The sequence below is a fragment of the Xiphophorus couchianus genome, chromosome 4 (genome assembly GCF_001444195.1).
Source record: "Xiphophorus couchianus chromosome 4, X_couchianus-1.0, whole genome shotgun sequence".
In the NCBI taxonomy this organism is placed as follows: domain Eukaryota; kingdom Metazoa; phylum Chordata; class Actinopteri; order Cyprinodontiformes; family Poeciliidae; genus Xiphophorus; species Xiphophorus couchianus.
The window spans coordinates 25,683,340-25,696,724 of NC_040231.1; the positions used below are offsets into that span (position 1 = coordinate 25,683,340).

At 39.7% G+C, this 13,385-nt stretch overlaps 1 protein-coding gene across 1 annotated transcript; it reads right to left on the bottom strand.

Moving 5' to 3' along the window:
* Window positions 1-1,096: 1,096 nt before the first annotated feature.
* paqr5b (progestin and adipoQ receptor family member Vb) lies at window positions 1,097-8,310 on the bottom strand. The gene is made up of 8 exons (XM_028016078.1): window positions 8,183-8,310; window positions 7,601-7,728; window positions 3,998-4,203; window positions 3,618-3,744; window positions 3,419-3,460; window positions 2,854-2,944; window positions 2,324-2,468; window positions 1,097-1,528 (listed from the first exon to the last, which is right to left on the bottom strand). The coding sequence occupies exons 1-8, from the start codon at window positions 8,234-8,236 to the stop codon at window positions 1,260-1,262; spliced, it is 1,062 nt and encodes a 353-aa protein (XP_027871879.1). The 5' UTR covers window positions 8,237-8,310; the 3' UTR covers window positions 1,097-1,259.
* Window positions 8,311-13,385: the final 5,075 nt, after the last annotated feature.

The window sequence follows — 13,385 nt, forward strand, 5'->3', positions numbered from 1 at the left end:
GTAGACAGACACATGAATCTTATGACAATATCCTTGGTTAATAGTTTCAACACCATGAGTAACCGCACAATTTATGAAGCCATCACTATGCCGATTATAACAAACCCTTCAACAGTACCATCTAAAAGACCTGAGAGTTATGAACGTGAAAACTTTACCCTCCTGTTATGTTCCGGGTCAAATTGACCCGTTTTAAAGTTTAAAACATTTTTTTTTAAATAGTTGGAAGTATTTTTTTTGTATGAAACTTTTTCTATTTCTCTTAATAGGTGTACTCTACATATAAATTGAAAATTTATTCGTTTTACACATTTGTACCAACCCCTGGGTCTACTTTTTACATAGATACTGTTCGGGTCAATTTGACCTGGCAGTCAGGTTAAAGTGCAAAAAAAAGATTAAAAAATGTCCATTTCTATATGTTTCCTTGCAGCTATGAACTATATTTCACCACACACACACAAACACAACACAGCACACATATACATGCACACCCCGACACACACAAGCCCACTTTCTAACTACTCTCTACTCCACTAGGAAACTGCGAGAAAGCAGGTGTTCACACAACTTTTGACGGGAATCTTTTCTGTTCCTGTGGACATTAAAAATGTAAATTCCATTTTTTATGTCCAAATGAGTAAATGACTAGGTTGTTGTCATTGATCCTTAATTTGTGAGAAATAATAAAACATAATTGCACAAATATTGATTGAAATGGTTAGTATTGGAGTTAATAATCAGATACAAAAATGTTTTGGAGGAACTTTTTGGTTTCTGACACTATTGCATGATTAAACACTCCCCGGGTCAAACTGACCCACGGACATTTTTGCTGTACCCTAGAAACGAACATAACAGGAGGGTTAAAGCGACAATCTCAGCCTGTAAATTCTAAATTAAAAAGTGAATTTTGAACTTGACATCATTTTTGTTCCCTGTAGTCTCTTCATTCACCACATGTATGACACTCAGAGAACACAGTAAACCCCCCCCCCCCCCCCCCCCACACACACACACACACACCTCTGTACAAACATATGAAGCACCGATGCATAATACAGCAAACCAGCTGCTCTATACAAGAACCAGTTTCATTAAAATGTTCATTGTATCTAAGCGTATTGTGCAACTCGTCCCTAGATCTTCAGCTCAGCTCTTGAATACTTTAACAGCAGCTATCACAGCTGAATGCTTGTATACCGTTTCTCTTTACCCCCTTATTCTTTTCACTCATCTATAAAAACCTGGATTAAGATTTAGTAGCAGGAGCAGAGTTTCTTTTTATTTTTTCCCTGTTTGCTTTTCTGCCACGCCGGGCCAGAAAGGAGAGGCAGACTAAAGAGGCAGATGAGGATCAAATTCACCACCACGCAAAGCAGTGCTGGGCCCAGAGAGTTGGCAAACGAGACGGGCACGGAGTTCGCGGTGAGCCAGGGGCGTCGCGTCACCATGTCCTGCTCTACGGCCAGCATTTGGAAGTGGGTGCCGAGGATGCCGCACACATGGAAGAGCTGGTGGCTGTGACCTGCAGAGGGAGCAGTCGAGTCGCACTTGAGTCAAAGCTTCTCACCTTTCACCACAGAGCAAATTATTTACTGACTGTTAGTTAGCGGCGAGCCAGCAGTGGTTGTGCATTAACGCTTTCTCACAATGTTTAACACAAAAACGGAAAAAAAAGGAAAAGAAAAATATGTGAATGTTTCACAATCAAATCAAACAGGTAGCTGTAAAGCGACACTGACTCATTAAGCTTCAGGTAAATAGGTTTTCACTTCGGAGCTCCTGTGTGTCCAGGATATCTTTAATAAAAGTAATTAAAGGTTTGTTTCAAGCAGCTGAGCTTAATGCGTGTGTAGCGTCCATCTTTATCTTTTGTCAGAAATATTGTAATTTGCTTGATTTTTTTTTTTTTGTTAGTACATTTTCTTGACATTTATGAGTCCATAAGTTTGTTCAAACTGTATTATCTTTGTTCAACCAATTGTTGGTTATATATGTTTTTTGATATACTGTCGCTATTATAAACGTGGATCATTTAAACACTGCTTAAGTATTTGTTCCAAACATACAAATATTGTATTAATGTTGGTGTCTTGCACGATTTGCACTTTATTTGGACCTGTTTTCAAAGTTTTCTCAAGGTTGTCAAATCTAACACCGAGCTTGTGACGAATCCTAACTTTGCCTTTGTTTGGTTGGCTGTTCATTACGTTTTAAAGAATTTGAATCAACTTACGCGGCAACAGATTTATCTGCAGTGACCTGACCTGAATGATGAGAGCTTGAAACCAATGACTGCGTCTCAGAGGAGGAATCTCACCTATGTAGTCGAAGCTGCCGGGTGCCAGGCGCTCAGGTAAGCGGGTGGCAAACAGGAAGCCAGTGAGGACAGCCAAGGCGATGTGTTTGTAGTGGAGGATGTTGGTGTCGTTGTCAGTGCAGCCGTCCCCTGTGCACAGAAGCACCTGGGAACACGACACAAACGTGATCTCAGCAAAAACCAGGGAACTATAAAGCATGTTGAGCATGCTAACGTCTCTTGATGTGGCTTAAACTGAAGCACTGCTGAGATGTAAGTCATAAATGCACAACTGCCAGTCAAGCATTTAAATGAAAAGTCCAAAATGAAAAATATTCTACCTCAAAAGAAGAGTAAGGAAGGTTTCCATCTATTTAGTAACAGACTATTAGTCTTCTGTTGTGTAAAACCACCTGCATTTATACATGTCTTGGCCCATTAAACACAAAATATCCAAACCTAATCAAGATTTAGTAGAGTACATAGCATCCAAGGTGAGCCGAGTGCAAAGATGCAGGTGTACAGTGTAAAGAGGATCAAAGCAGTCGTACCCTGTAGAAGAGAGGAATGTTGTCAAACAGGTAGGGGTAGGCGAAGGCAAGGATGCGAAAGAATTTGCTGAAACTTGGACTCCCAGGTAATCTGGAAAAAAAAAAAAATTTAAATGACTGTGCAATAAAAATACACAGACTAACAATTCTTCATGGTCAAATAGTCTTGATGAGGATTTATTTAGAGTCTGGTTGACATCATTTGTAATGCATAACAGACAGAAATCGGGATAAGCATTGCTTTTCTTACAGTAGGGCGATTGTTACGCAATACATTCAGCTGCTCTTTGTTTGACTTAACCGTGTGGAACTACACGGGCCAGATTAGGGCTGGTCCCTGTAATCACTGCCAACCAACACCCATTGCACTGAGCAGCATGTTGCTCAATACGACAGATCTCAAGTATCTGTCGTAGCTGCCGCATGACAAATCGTGAGTAAAGTCTAGAAGGCGGCTGCATTTTGGTTTTCTGACACTTCTTGAGTCACAGTGTAAAAATGTTCTGGAAGATGATAAAAACAAACAAAAGAAAAGTTTTTCTTTTCCTGTTTGCAGTCTCTTTACCTTTTCAAGTCACGGTTATATTGCAGGAACGGAAAGCCAAGCCTGAGCGACAGAGAGAGATGAGATGAAAGGTTAGGAATTAGCTAATGATGACATAAAACTGTTTGTGTGTGTAAGACGATCTTCACTTGGCTCAAGAATAAAACTCAACTTTACATACTTCTACTAGAAGTGGCAACAGATCATTTCCTCGTCATACCTGGAGTAGCAGGCCAGGACGGTGCAGATGAGCGTGTTGGCCATGGCGATGGGGATGTACCACTGATGAAAGGAGCTGTTCACCCACTTGTCGGGGAAAGCGTAAAATGAATAAACGACTGCAGTCCCTGCAGCAACGCAAATCAACCGTTCAAAGTTATTTAAAATCAGGAAAATAGATCTTTGCCAATGAAAAATAATATTCTAACTAAATAAATGCTTCCACATTGAGAGCAAAGGCAAACTGTTCTGACATTTTGCAATCATATTGTGTAATTCAAAGCAAATATTGGTATTAAGCAAATTTTAAAAGGGCAGCTAAATCGTTAGCTAGGGTAGCTATTAAACTTTCACGACTCTGGGTAGAGCGGATGCACTCACCCAGGCTGTAGAAACTGAGCGCCCCGTAATCAAAGAAGAAGCAGATGTGGCGCGCCCGCGGAGACATGGTGCTGAAGGTGTGAGCACAGCTGGACGCCAACGGATAAATGCAGCAGGAGAGGAGGAAGACCATCAGAGGCCAGGTGAAGGAGTCCTGCCATCCCTGCTGCATCAGCACCACCGTCACCAGTTTCCACAGAAAGTACCTGCCCAAAAAGAAAAAAAACAAAAAACATTTTACTTTTCTGCCTGATAGAAAGAAAAATCTTTGGTAATAGCCAGTGTCAACTGCAGTGACTATCCACAGCACAAAAGTAGCAACAATGATGTTTCTGCAGCGGCTGAAGAGTGAAAAATGCCATAACTGCGTCAACAGCTGGAAGAACAATTTTGTACGTTTAAGAGGGTAAACAGAAAACGTTTTTCACAATGTTGAGAGTTCAATAGTGTGCCCTTCAAAGTAGCCTGATCTGTATTGTTAAAAAATCTTTTTAATAAAAACTAAGACAGTGGCACTGTTTAATATCAATTTTCTCCTTATAGTCACTGTATGTGCTGATTTTTTTTTAGAGTTTCATAGAATGAAAAAAAAGTCCCATCATTAGTGTATTTCTCTCAGAAATACACACAGGGGATCAAAGTGAGTAAACTTTATTTACATTACTAAATATTACTAAATTGCCCTCTAATTTAGATGAGAGCAAAGAGACACACATATGATATGTAACAATTTCAGATTTTTGTTTATTTTTGTAGTGAACTGCTCTGCCCTTTGCAAGATAAATCTCTCACATTATGCTAGTTTAAAACAAAGGGCTGTTAAAGTAACAATTGGCAGATGTACAAACTTAACGAAGATGAAGAAGATCTGAAATAAACCCAAAACACAAATGTCCCAAATAAAACCTTCAAGAGAAAAAAACATACAACATCTCATATGTTCAAACAACAGTGTCAGGAAAAGTCACATTAATTATTTTGTGTCAGCAACATGAGGAAATGTATGCAGAAGAGTAAACAAAGGGGTATATCAACATTCAGTGTCTGACATTTTGCAGGTTGGACTCTAAATGTGGGAGCGAGTTCAGCATAAACAGACTTCTTCCTTCCAGACTACAGCACCGAAGTAGGGAAACTTTAGTGCTTTCATTTAGTACTACAATGTATTATTTGTTCACTTCTGTTTGCACAGGCCTTAAATAAGACTTTTATAGCAGGTGACTCATAAATGTTCACAAGAGCTGGTCATCTTAGAAAGAAAACAGCCTACGAAATAATGAGCACAATTATTCAACAATAAGTTGACGCTGCTCCTTCAGAAAGTACAATTATGAATTATTATCCCTCAATTAAACCAGTTTTTTTCCCTCCATACCAGTCAGTTACATAACAACTAAGAGCACTACACAAACAACCTGATCTGATCAGCTGCAGTGTGCGTTGTGTGTTGCCTTCAGTGTTTCCCCGTCACTGAGCAGTTAGCTAATTGTGGCAATACGCATGAAAGCCTGAAGCGCAGACCTGCTCATTAGTGCCAGGCCTTTAGGTCCGCCTCTCCCCCTTGACACAAGCGCCTGTGTGTCTTCACGATATTCCAAACAAACCCAAGTCTACACACACACACACACACACAGGTTTGATGAACATACCCCCCGCCCTTGTCTTTTAGACAGTGCAGCCAAAATAGCCGACGTCTCGTTTGGGAGGAAGTGAAGCGAGGCCACGAGGGGCACTGATCTCAGCAGCCACTTTAAGATATTCACACAAACACACACACTGGGTTTTTGGGGGTAAAAATAAAAAGGATAGTTTTGCTAAACAATTTCAAAATGAGGGGGTTTCTCCTTTTAGAGATTTGATCAGACTTTCTATTAACTACTGAACACGTTTGTGATTCCACAGCCGAGGAATGTCGAGGTGAAATCCTCGTGTTTACAGGGATGAATAAAGACGAGGAGATAAAAAAACACACACACACACACACGCCCGCACACACACACAAAGCATGTGTCTGGCTAATTGAAATTAAAATTCCACCTGAATGAGGTCACTGACCCTTTCCCTGCTCTCTATCACAAAGTAGGCGTGGTTGATAAACACATCACTGATGTAACACCTGTGGCGTTCTTTTGCTGTCTTGCCTTAATAATGAAATAAAATACTTCCGTTCTGCTCACGCACATTTGTTGGGTTTTCATGTTTTCCGTTTTTCTGTTCAGAATCTAAGTGACAAATCTGGCAAGATCTGGAGTCTTTTTGGAGATATTTTTATAAGTTCGGCTCATACTGGAAATACTCCTATTCATTATTTAAACCGTAAATATTTGCTGACAGGTCGTCCCAGTCAGCAGAAAGTTTCTTTTCTGTCTCCCTTTTTGCTTCTTTTATGTTTCTGTACGTGGGAATCAGGCTTGGATTTGGTCATTTGCTTTGCCTGAATCTTAGGATCATGTCACGATGCCACATAGCGTTTTTAAATGTACGGTAGTTGTAAAATTCACTGATGTAACAGTTCATTTACGGCTGGGTATGTTAAGGAATCTAAGGAATCTATGAATGCTTACTGCCCTGTTCTGCTGTATTTTTCTCTCTTTTTTAAAAGAGATCTCTTTCTTTTCTTGGGTGGGCGGGCTTTGGTTGTTGTAACTAAATTTTATAATAAAATATTAGATTGTCTTTCGGTGACAACCGTTTTATAAAAAAATGTGATTTGATGCACAGCTGATCTGCAAGACAAACTCTGATGTTTTCTCAGGGAACAAATACCACAACAATCTAAAGATTCTCTCCTTTCCCTGCGTCGTTGACAAGTTGTCATTGTTTTGGCGCTATGTGTAACTTCCATTATGTCTCTTATTCTTGCCACGTGAATAATCAAATCTACTCCTTGTTAATGAAAAACTTCAACAGGCAAATCAGTTTAATAATGAATAAAATGCGTAAACTTAGAGGGATTTCCTCTAAGCCTGAAAATTTGGGGAATATTCAGGGGAACACGGTGAGGCAGAGAGGGGAGGGGGAACCACATGGCTGCTGGGATGGTGACTTGAAAACAAAACCTGTCAGTATGTTCAGTCTCAGGTTACACTGGTGAAAGACTGGGAAAACTATATGAATGTAGAAATCTAATCTAATCCCGTACAGGACCTGGATAGTACACAAGGCCGAGAAGACTTCTCTAGAAGATAAAAATGGAATCACGAGAATCTAAGAATGTTCCTGTGATTAAAGAAAAAGCTGATATTATGTAAGAGATGCCTGGAAAACTCGTTGGCCTGCAGGTTTTACAGGACGTGTGTGATTCACATCTCATGACGTGGGCACAAGTTTTTTTGGGTGTTTCGTGTTGTTGTGTCATCGCTTTACCTCTTTAATTCAGGTACGTGCTATCCGGCCAAATCGAGGTTACTGACACAAAAAATTTGCAGAATAACAGAAGCTTAATCAAAGGATGAAATCAGAGAAAGTTTCCCTGCTTTGAGGGTCGGCGTGTTATCTTTTAGAAAACTGAATATAAATTCTGTCAGGTGTCTCGTTTGATTTTTATTTTAGCACACATTGCAAAAAAAAACAAACTGAAATACTTAAACTTTTTCAGCTCACCAGGTGGGTAGAAAGTGAGTCCAGATGTTTAGCGTCTCATTGGTCATCTGGAAGAGGCTGAGGATGCAGTCGGTGGCGGAGCTCCTGGGGTGCCGGTACCCAGAAATGATGCTGTCCTCATGGAAAACCTCCACACAGAAAAAAAAAAACCACAACATTGTTTTTGGTTTGCACCTTTAAGAGAAATCTGAGAAACCCGTTTCTTCACTTCTGTTCTGCAGGCAAACCAAAATGAATTTCCATGTGAGACGGAGGAACTATTACCGCAGGAAATGTTTAATATAGGAGGTACAAATTAATCAGGAGGTTCAGATTCATTCGCAATAAAGTTGAATCAAAGTAAATCCAAAGATGTTCCTTCTGAACTGGATGATAACATGAGTGGGAAAGTGAAGTGCGGCGCAAGATAAGAACAGAATTTTTTAAAAAGTTATTCTTTAACACATAAATCTTCTTCACTCCTAATGACAGAAAGCTCTCCTCATTCCTCCACCGCTCCTGCCTCTGGCTCGGGTAAGTCAAAGTAAAAGAGGTGAAATCAGTTCATGTGTTTTGGTGAATGTGCGGTGAAGATGGACTTACTTTGGGCACCTGATTGATGCTGAAGACTCGTGGAAATTTGATGAGACTGAGCATGACTGCAGGGTGCCGCCGCCGTGAGAGGGGAGAGCTGAACTGAGGCCACAGGCGGGGTGTGCCTTTATGAAGGTGCGTGTTGCCATGCCGTCTGCAGGGTTCCTCCCCTTCCGACTCCTTCCTCTTCAAACCCGGCAGGAATATCCAGTGCAGTGAGCCACTCCTCCTCCCCCTCACATTGTCTCTGCGGAGGTGGAGGCCGAATGCGCACAACAGGTGTACGCTCACAAACAACTGTTTTCCCCACAACAAGGGGAAAGAATATTCACTTGATTCTCGTTCACTTTTGCAGAAGAAGGGACGTTTTGAGGACTGGCTAAAAAACATTTTAGAATTATGCTACGAATGCAAGCTCTTCTTCTAAATGCAAAATCTTGACATTGCAAAACAGTGGAGCTGGTATTTCAAGTTTCACCAACTGACAAAGAAACAATGGCGCTGGAGTAAATAATTTTGCCCACTTTCTGCAACAACAACAACAAAAAAAAGAAGCTTGCGACCGAATCTGAATGTCGCCCGGGTTTTGGGTGGGTTCAGATGAGGCAAGGCTGGTGAATGAAGGGTGTGAATCAGTCTGTCAGTACAGTAAACAGAGCTCCTTTGCTTTTCGGCGTGACGTCTGATCTCAGTGGAGGGATGGGCCAGTCCGATCAGAGCTTCCAGAGTGTCTTATCTTGTTCAAACTTTGCAGCAATGAAGACAAACAAGATGCCAGTATTAGGAAGTGAAATGTGCTGTTGTTTGCTCGAATTGGAAATAAAACAGGAACAGCTCCCAGTATGTTGCTGGTGACAGCAGCTTACCCCCAGTAATGGTCGCTCTGCCAGGCTCAGTTCAAATACAAGAGTGAGATAGTGAGATTTTTATTTTCATTTCAAAGCATTGATACAAATAAAACTCAGAGGATTCTGAAACTTCTGTTAGAAGTGTTCAATTGCACTTAATCAAGAAAACTCGTAATTTATAGCTTAAGAACAGTCCAATCCCCGAGTAGTACTTTTTTTTTTCGTCTTAGAACCACCCTCAATAATCCATCCTGTGGAAAATCCCAGTGAACTGATGGAGACTCTCCAGTGTAGAAACACAACGTTAAAGTAATGACAGGCAGCCAGCAGCCAATACGTGTGTGTAGGTGTGTGGGTGTGTGACTGAGAGCCGAGTTGGCACAGACTCCGTTTTTACTGTTGTGATCTGTGTTAATGAGTACTTCTTTTAAATTTACCCTTCAAGCAATGTCAAGCACCAGAGTAATAACCTGTGAGAGGCAGAGCGTGGAAACACAATTGTCCGTTGAAAGAATGTTGCTGTCGTGTACCTGAAGCTTTGTTTGGTTTGGTATTTCATTTTTATTTTCTAGACTAAACAAAAGTTTAAAGCAATCCTTATTTTCTTTATTATCTACTTGAAAGCTGAATGCTTATAGTAGCACTTTCAACAATCTGATGGTTGAATAATCCAAATAACCAAATAATGACTAAAAACAATAAATATCCTTAATCTTAATCAATCGACTTATTCAATAATTCAGTAGTAAAAAGGGCTTATGGAATAAAAATGTTTATTTTGTCGATATATGTTTGTTTTTTTTCATTAAAATTTGCTAAACATAGACGGATTAAAAGCAATAAATTCAAATGTCTTTGAACTCGTGTTTATTTAGCGGTTTAGGTGCAAAAAGGGGTTTTGAATTATATAAGGGTGTTTTGTATGTAAATGGTCTTTGATTTAAATGCGATTCATTTCTATTAATTACAGACCGTGGAATTAATTTGATAAAAAATTTTAATCAAAACCCCAGAGTCTCTTACATTTCAATTCTTCCTAACACCAAGTACAGAAACTGACTAGCCCAACCCCAGCATGTCTTTTTTTTTTTTTTAATTGTTTAAATTTTTTTACATTTTGTTTTAGTTGTAAATCAGAGCCATTCTTTTTTATGCGTCGCTTTTGTACGATCTCTACATCAATCACAAATACATAAATCTGACACATCATATCTGCACCAATCATCAGCTGCTGTCTGATATTTGTTCTGCTTCAGCATGGTGACAGAAGATCTGCGTTAATCCATCGCTGAAGTGGTGAGCGCGCTTGAAATCATTAAACAATGAAGTGCTGGAGAATTATTCATAGCTGCTGTTTCAGGAATTAGTAACAGTGAGAATGACCAACATTTTCAGCTGCTTGATGTATTTTTTGACTCTCAGTTAATTTTTAATAGCTACCTTTGTTAAATAATGAGCTATTGAGGCACAATTTATTCTCAGGTGAATCTTGGATTCATAGCATGATGTTGATATTTGTCAAAATGTGAACTAGTGCGCCCCCTTAAAATGTAACTTCAAATAGGATGTTGAAGTGTTTTAAAAAGAGCATTGCTGGTAACCCCCCCCCCCCCCCCAAACAGAGAAGAGAGTTAAAGCTGTAAGCATTTAAAGAATATAGGAATAGTCAGGGAAGCGTCTTAGGCATAGATGATGAACTTCATTCATGTTTTGTGTCCTTTAGTTGGCTAGTGGCCAAATCACATAGTAATCTTTGATCCACTGGCAAGAGAGGCAAAAAAGTCCCACATGATGTAGATACATTTATCTATTTTACCTGTTTATCCTTTCAGTGACACAGGAAGGCAGGTATTTTTCACCAACAGTCCTTGGGCGAAAGATGAGATCCACCCTGGACAAGCTGCCAGTCTGTAACAGGGCAAACAACATTCACTCCTGAAAAAAAAAAAAAAAAAACTCTTACAGGCATGTTTTTGACCTGTGGGACCACCACCACTGCCCTGCTGAGCAGCCCTTCTCACATAACAACAAATCCTGTTTAAAATCCAGTTTCATGTGATATTTTAAATAAATTATATTTAGGTGGGTTGAATTCATGATTCATGGTATTTACAAAAACAGTTATATTCTTTTGCAATTCCAGTGTGAAAATACTGGAAACTGCAGCTTAGTCAAATCCTGTCCATTTTTTATGGACATGTTTGTTACCAAACGATCTGAGGAACCTGGGTAGTTTTTCTCCTGAACATAATGCTGGATTAGTCAGGTCCTAATTTTTTTAATTGTAGTTTTTTTTTACATGTATGGTGCAGTTAGACCTGGTGTCTATTTTTCACAATGAGTCTCTCTTGTTGGGTTACATTATTAAACCTACACTATTAAACATGCCTCAAGCTGTTTTTTTTATAGTTGTGGTTATAAATTATTTTTCTTAGATTTGTATCCTTGGCTTTTCTCTAAATGGACAGGAAGAAAATGCTGACCCTGAGAAAAACGATAATTTCTCACCATCTGTTCTGTGTAGATCTGTTACCAACGTTGAGTCCTAAAGTATAAGTGAGGATACATAAGATGCTAAATGTTCATAACAATAAATCAGGTACACACAGAACTAAGGTAAAGTCAAACCTATCAGCTTCAACCAAAAGTAGCATTGTTGTGTTCCGAGACGCTGAACTCTGTTTTCTTTTTTGTTTTTTTACATGCAGTATCTAGTTCCGCCACAAGATGTCAGTGTTCTCTTACGGAAGCTTCCCAGTCAGCAGCTGCTGGCGGGTTCCTGCAGAGCTAAGGAAACAGTCTGACAAGTTTATCATTAGGTTTGACTGAAAGACATTTAACTCACCAAATATAGGCGATTTGTTTCTAATTCATATTATTTTTAGTTTTCCCCTCGTCTGTTCTGTGAACTCTCCTTTCAGTGAAAAAATACAAGGCATTGAAAGAAAAATAATTAGCAAACAAAAAACTAACAAGCAAAAAAGAAATCTGCAAATAATCTTTTTTTTAATGTTAAGATTGCTGACTCCACCTTCAAGTGGAAAACGAAGTGGGTTTCCTTAGGGGGGATTGGAAGGTGGAGCTTCTAAATGTTTGTGTAACATCAGCACAATGTAGAAGCTTTTCACATTAAGTATTCATTGAGGTGTTGCAGATGTTGTTTTTTGTGCAAAGGTTTTGTTTTGCCATATTTGTTCCTGCTGCACAGTTGACCGCTTAGGAAGCTCCAACACCACCGTACATGCATGTTGGCGTGTACATGTGTGTGTATGTGTGCCTTCCACACACAGATGGGAGAAAGCGACTTGCACTTATGATTTTATGCAGAATCTTTCTGAGCGGAATCCGCTTTTCGGGGCAAGAAAACACGCTGGAATGGTGTTGGAAGGAAAATATTCACAATGTAGCAAAGCAAACGTATTAAAATCTGAAAAAGAATTTGTTTATTTTCTAATAAACACAGATTTGAAATGAGAATTGCATAAAAAGGAAGAACAATTCGTCTTTAATATTTCTAAACTATTAATGAATTGAAATAATAAAATGAAAAACGGAAGAGTATAATTGCAAAATGCTTAAAAATAAAAGTATTTAACATAAATCGAATAGAAATGAGGTTCCTGATTAATCACAAGAGACTATGTGACAATGATGACCAAAAACAAAAATCATTTGCAAACCCTGAGATATGAGGCGCTAAATGATACTGTTTTTAATAACTGTGATGATCCGCCGACTTGCATGTTGTGTGTTTGTGGGGCCGGCCAGGCTGCTGTGCTGCAGCTGCTCAAAGCCTTTGTGGCTCCCTGGTGTTTTAGTTGATGAGGTGTAGTTGGTGTCTCCAGATGAGGAGCAAGCGTGGTAGTCGCCCCCCTGATACATTATTAATAGTTGCTAGACTCCAGGCACTGCTGCTTTTCCTCCTCTGAATTTCAGCCTTTCACGGCTTCTTCTTTTTCAACTCCTGCGCTCATCTGCAAACACCTCCGCCACAGACTTGCTTTGTTTCCCGTACAGCTCTGTTTTATGTATTTTTTCTTCTTCTCTCCCCCCCCCCTCCTGTTTACTATAACCCCCACTGCTGCTCTGTCTCCTCATTGTTCTCCTGCAGCACCATCATCATACCTGGTTTTGTGATTAGGGTGACTGGTGAAGACTTTTACTCCTTTCTGTGCTGTAAAATGTGCCAGCTGCTGCTCATAAATGAACAAAAACCCTGCTTTGGAAACTGGAACAATAAATCACTGTCTTTAATTTTAGTGCAGAGATTGTTTCGCCATCTCTGGCGTTCATTCAGAGGGACGAATGAGGCTTGCTTGAATATGACAGGTGTGTCTGCTCAACAGCACAAAGGAAGACAGAAT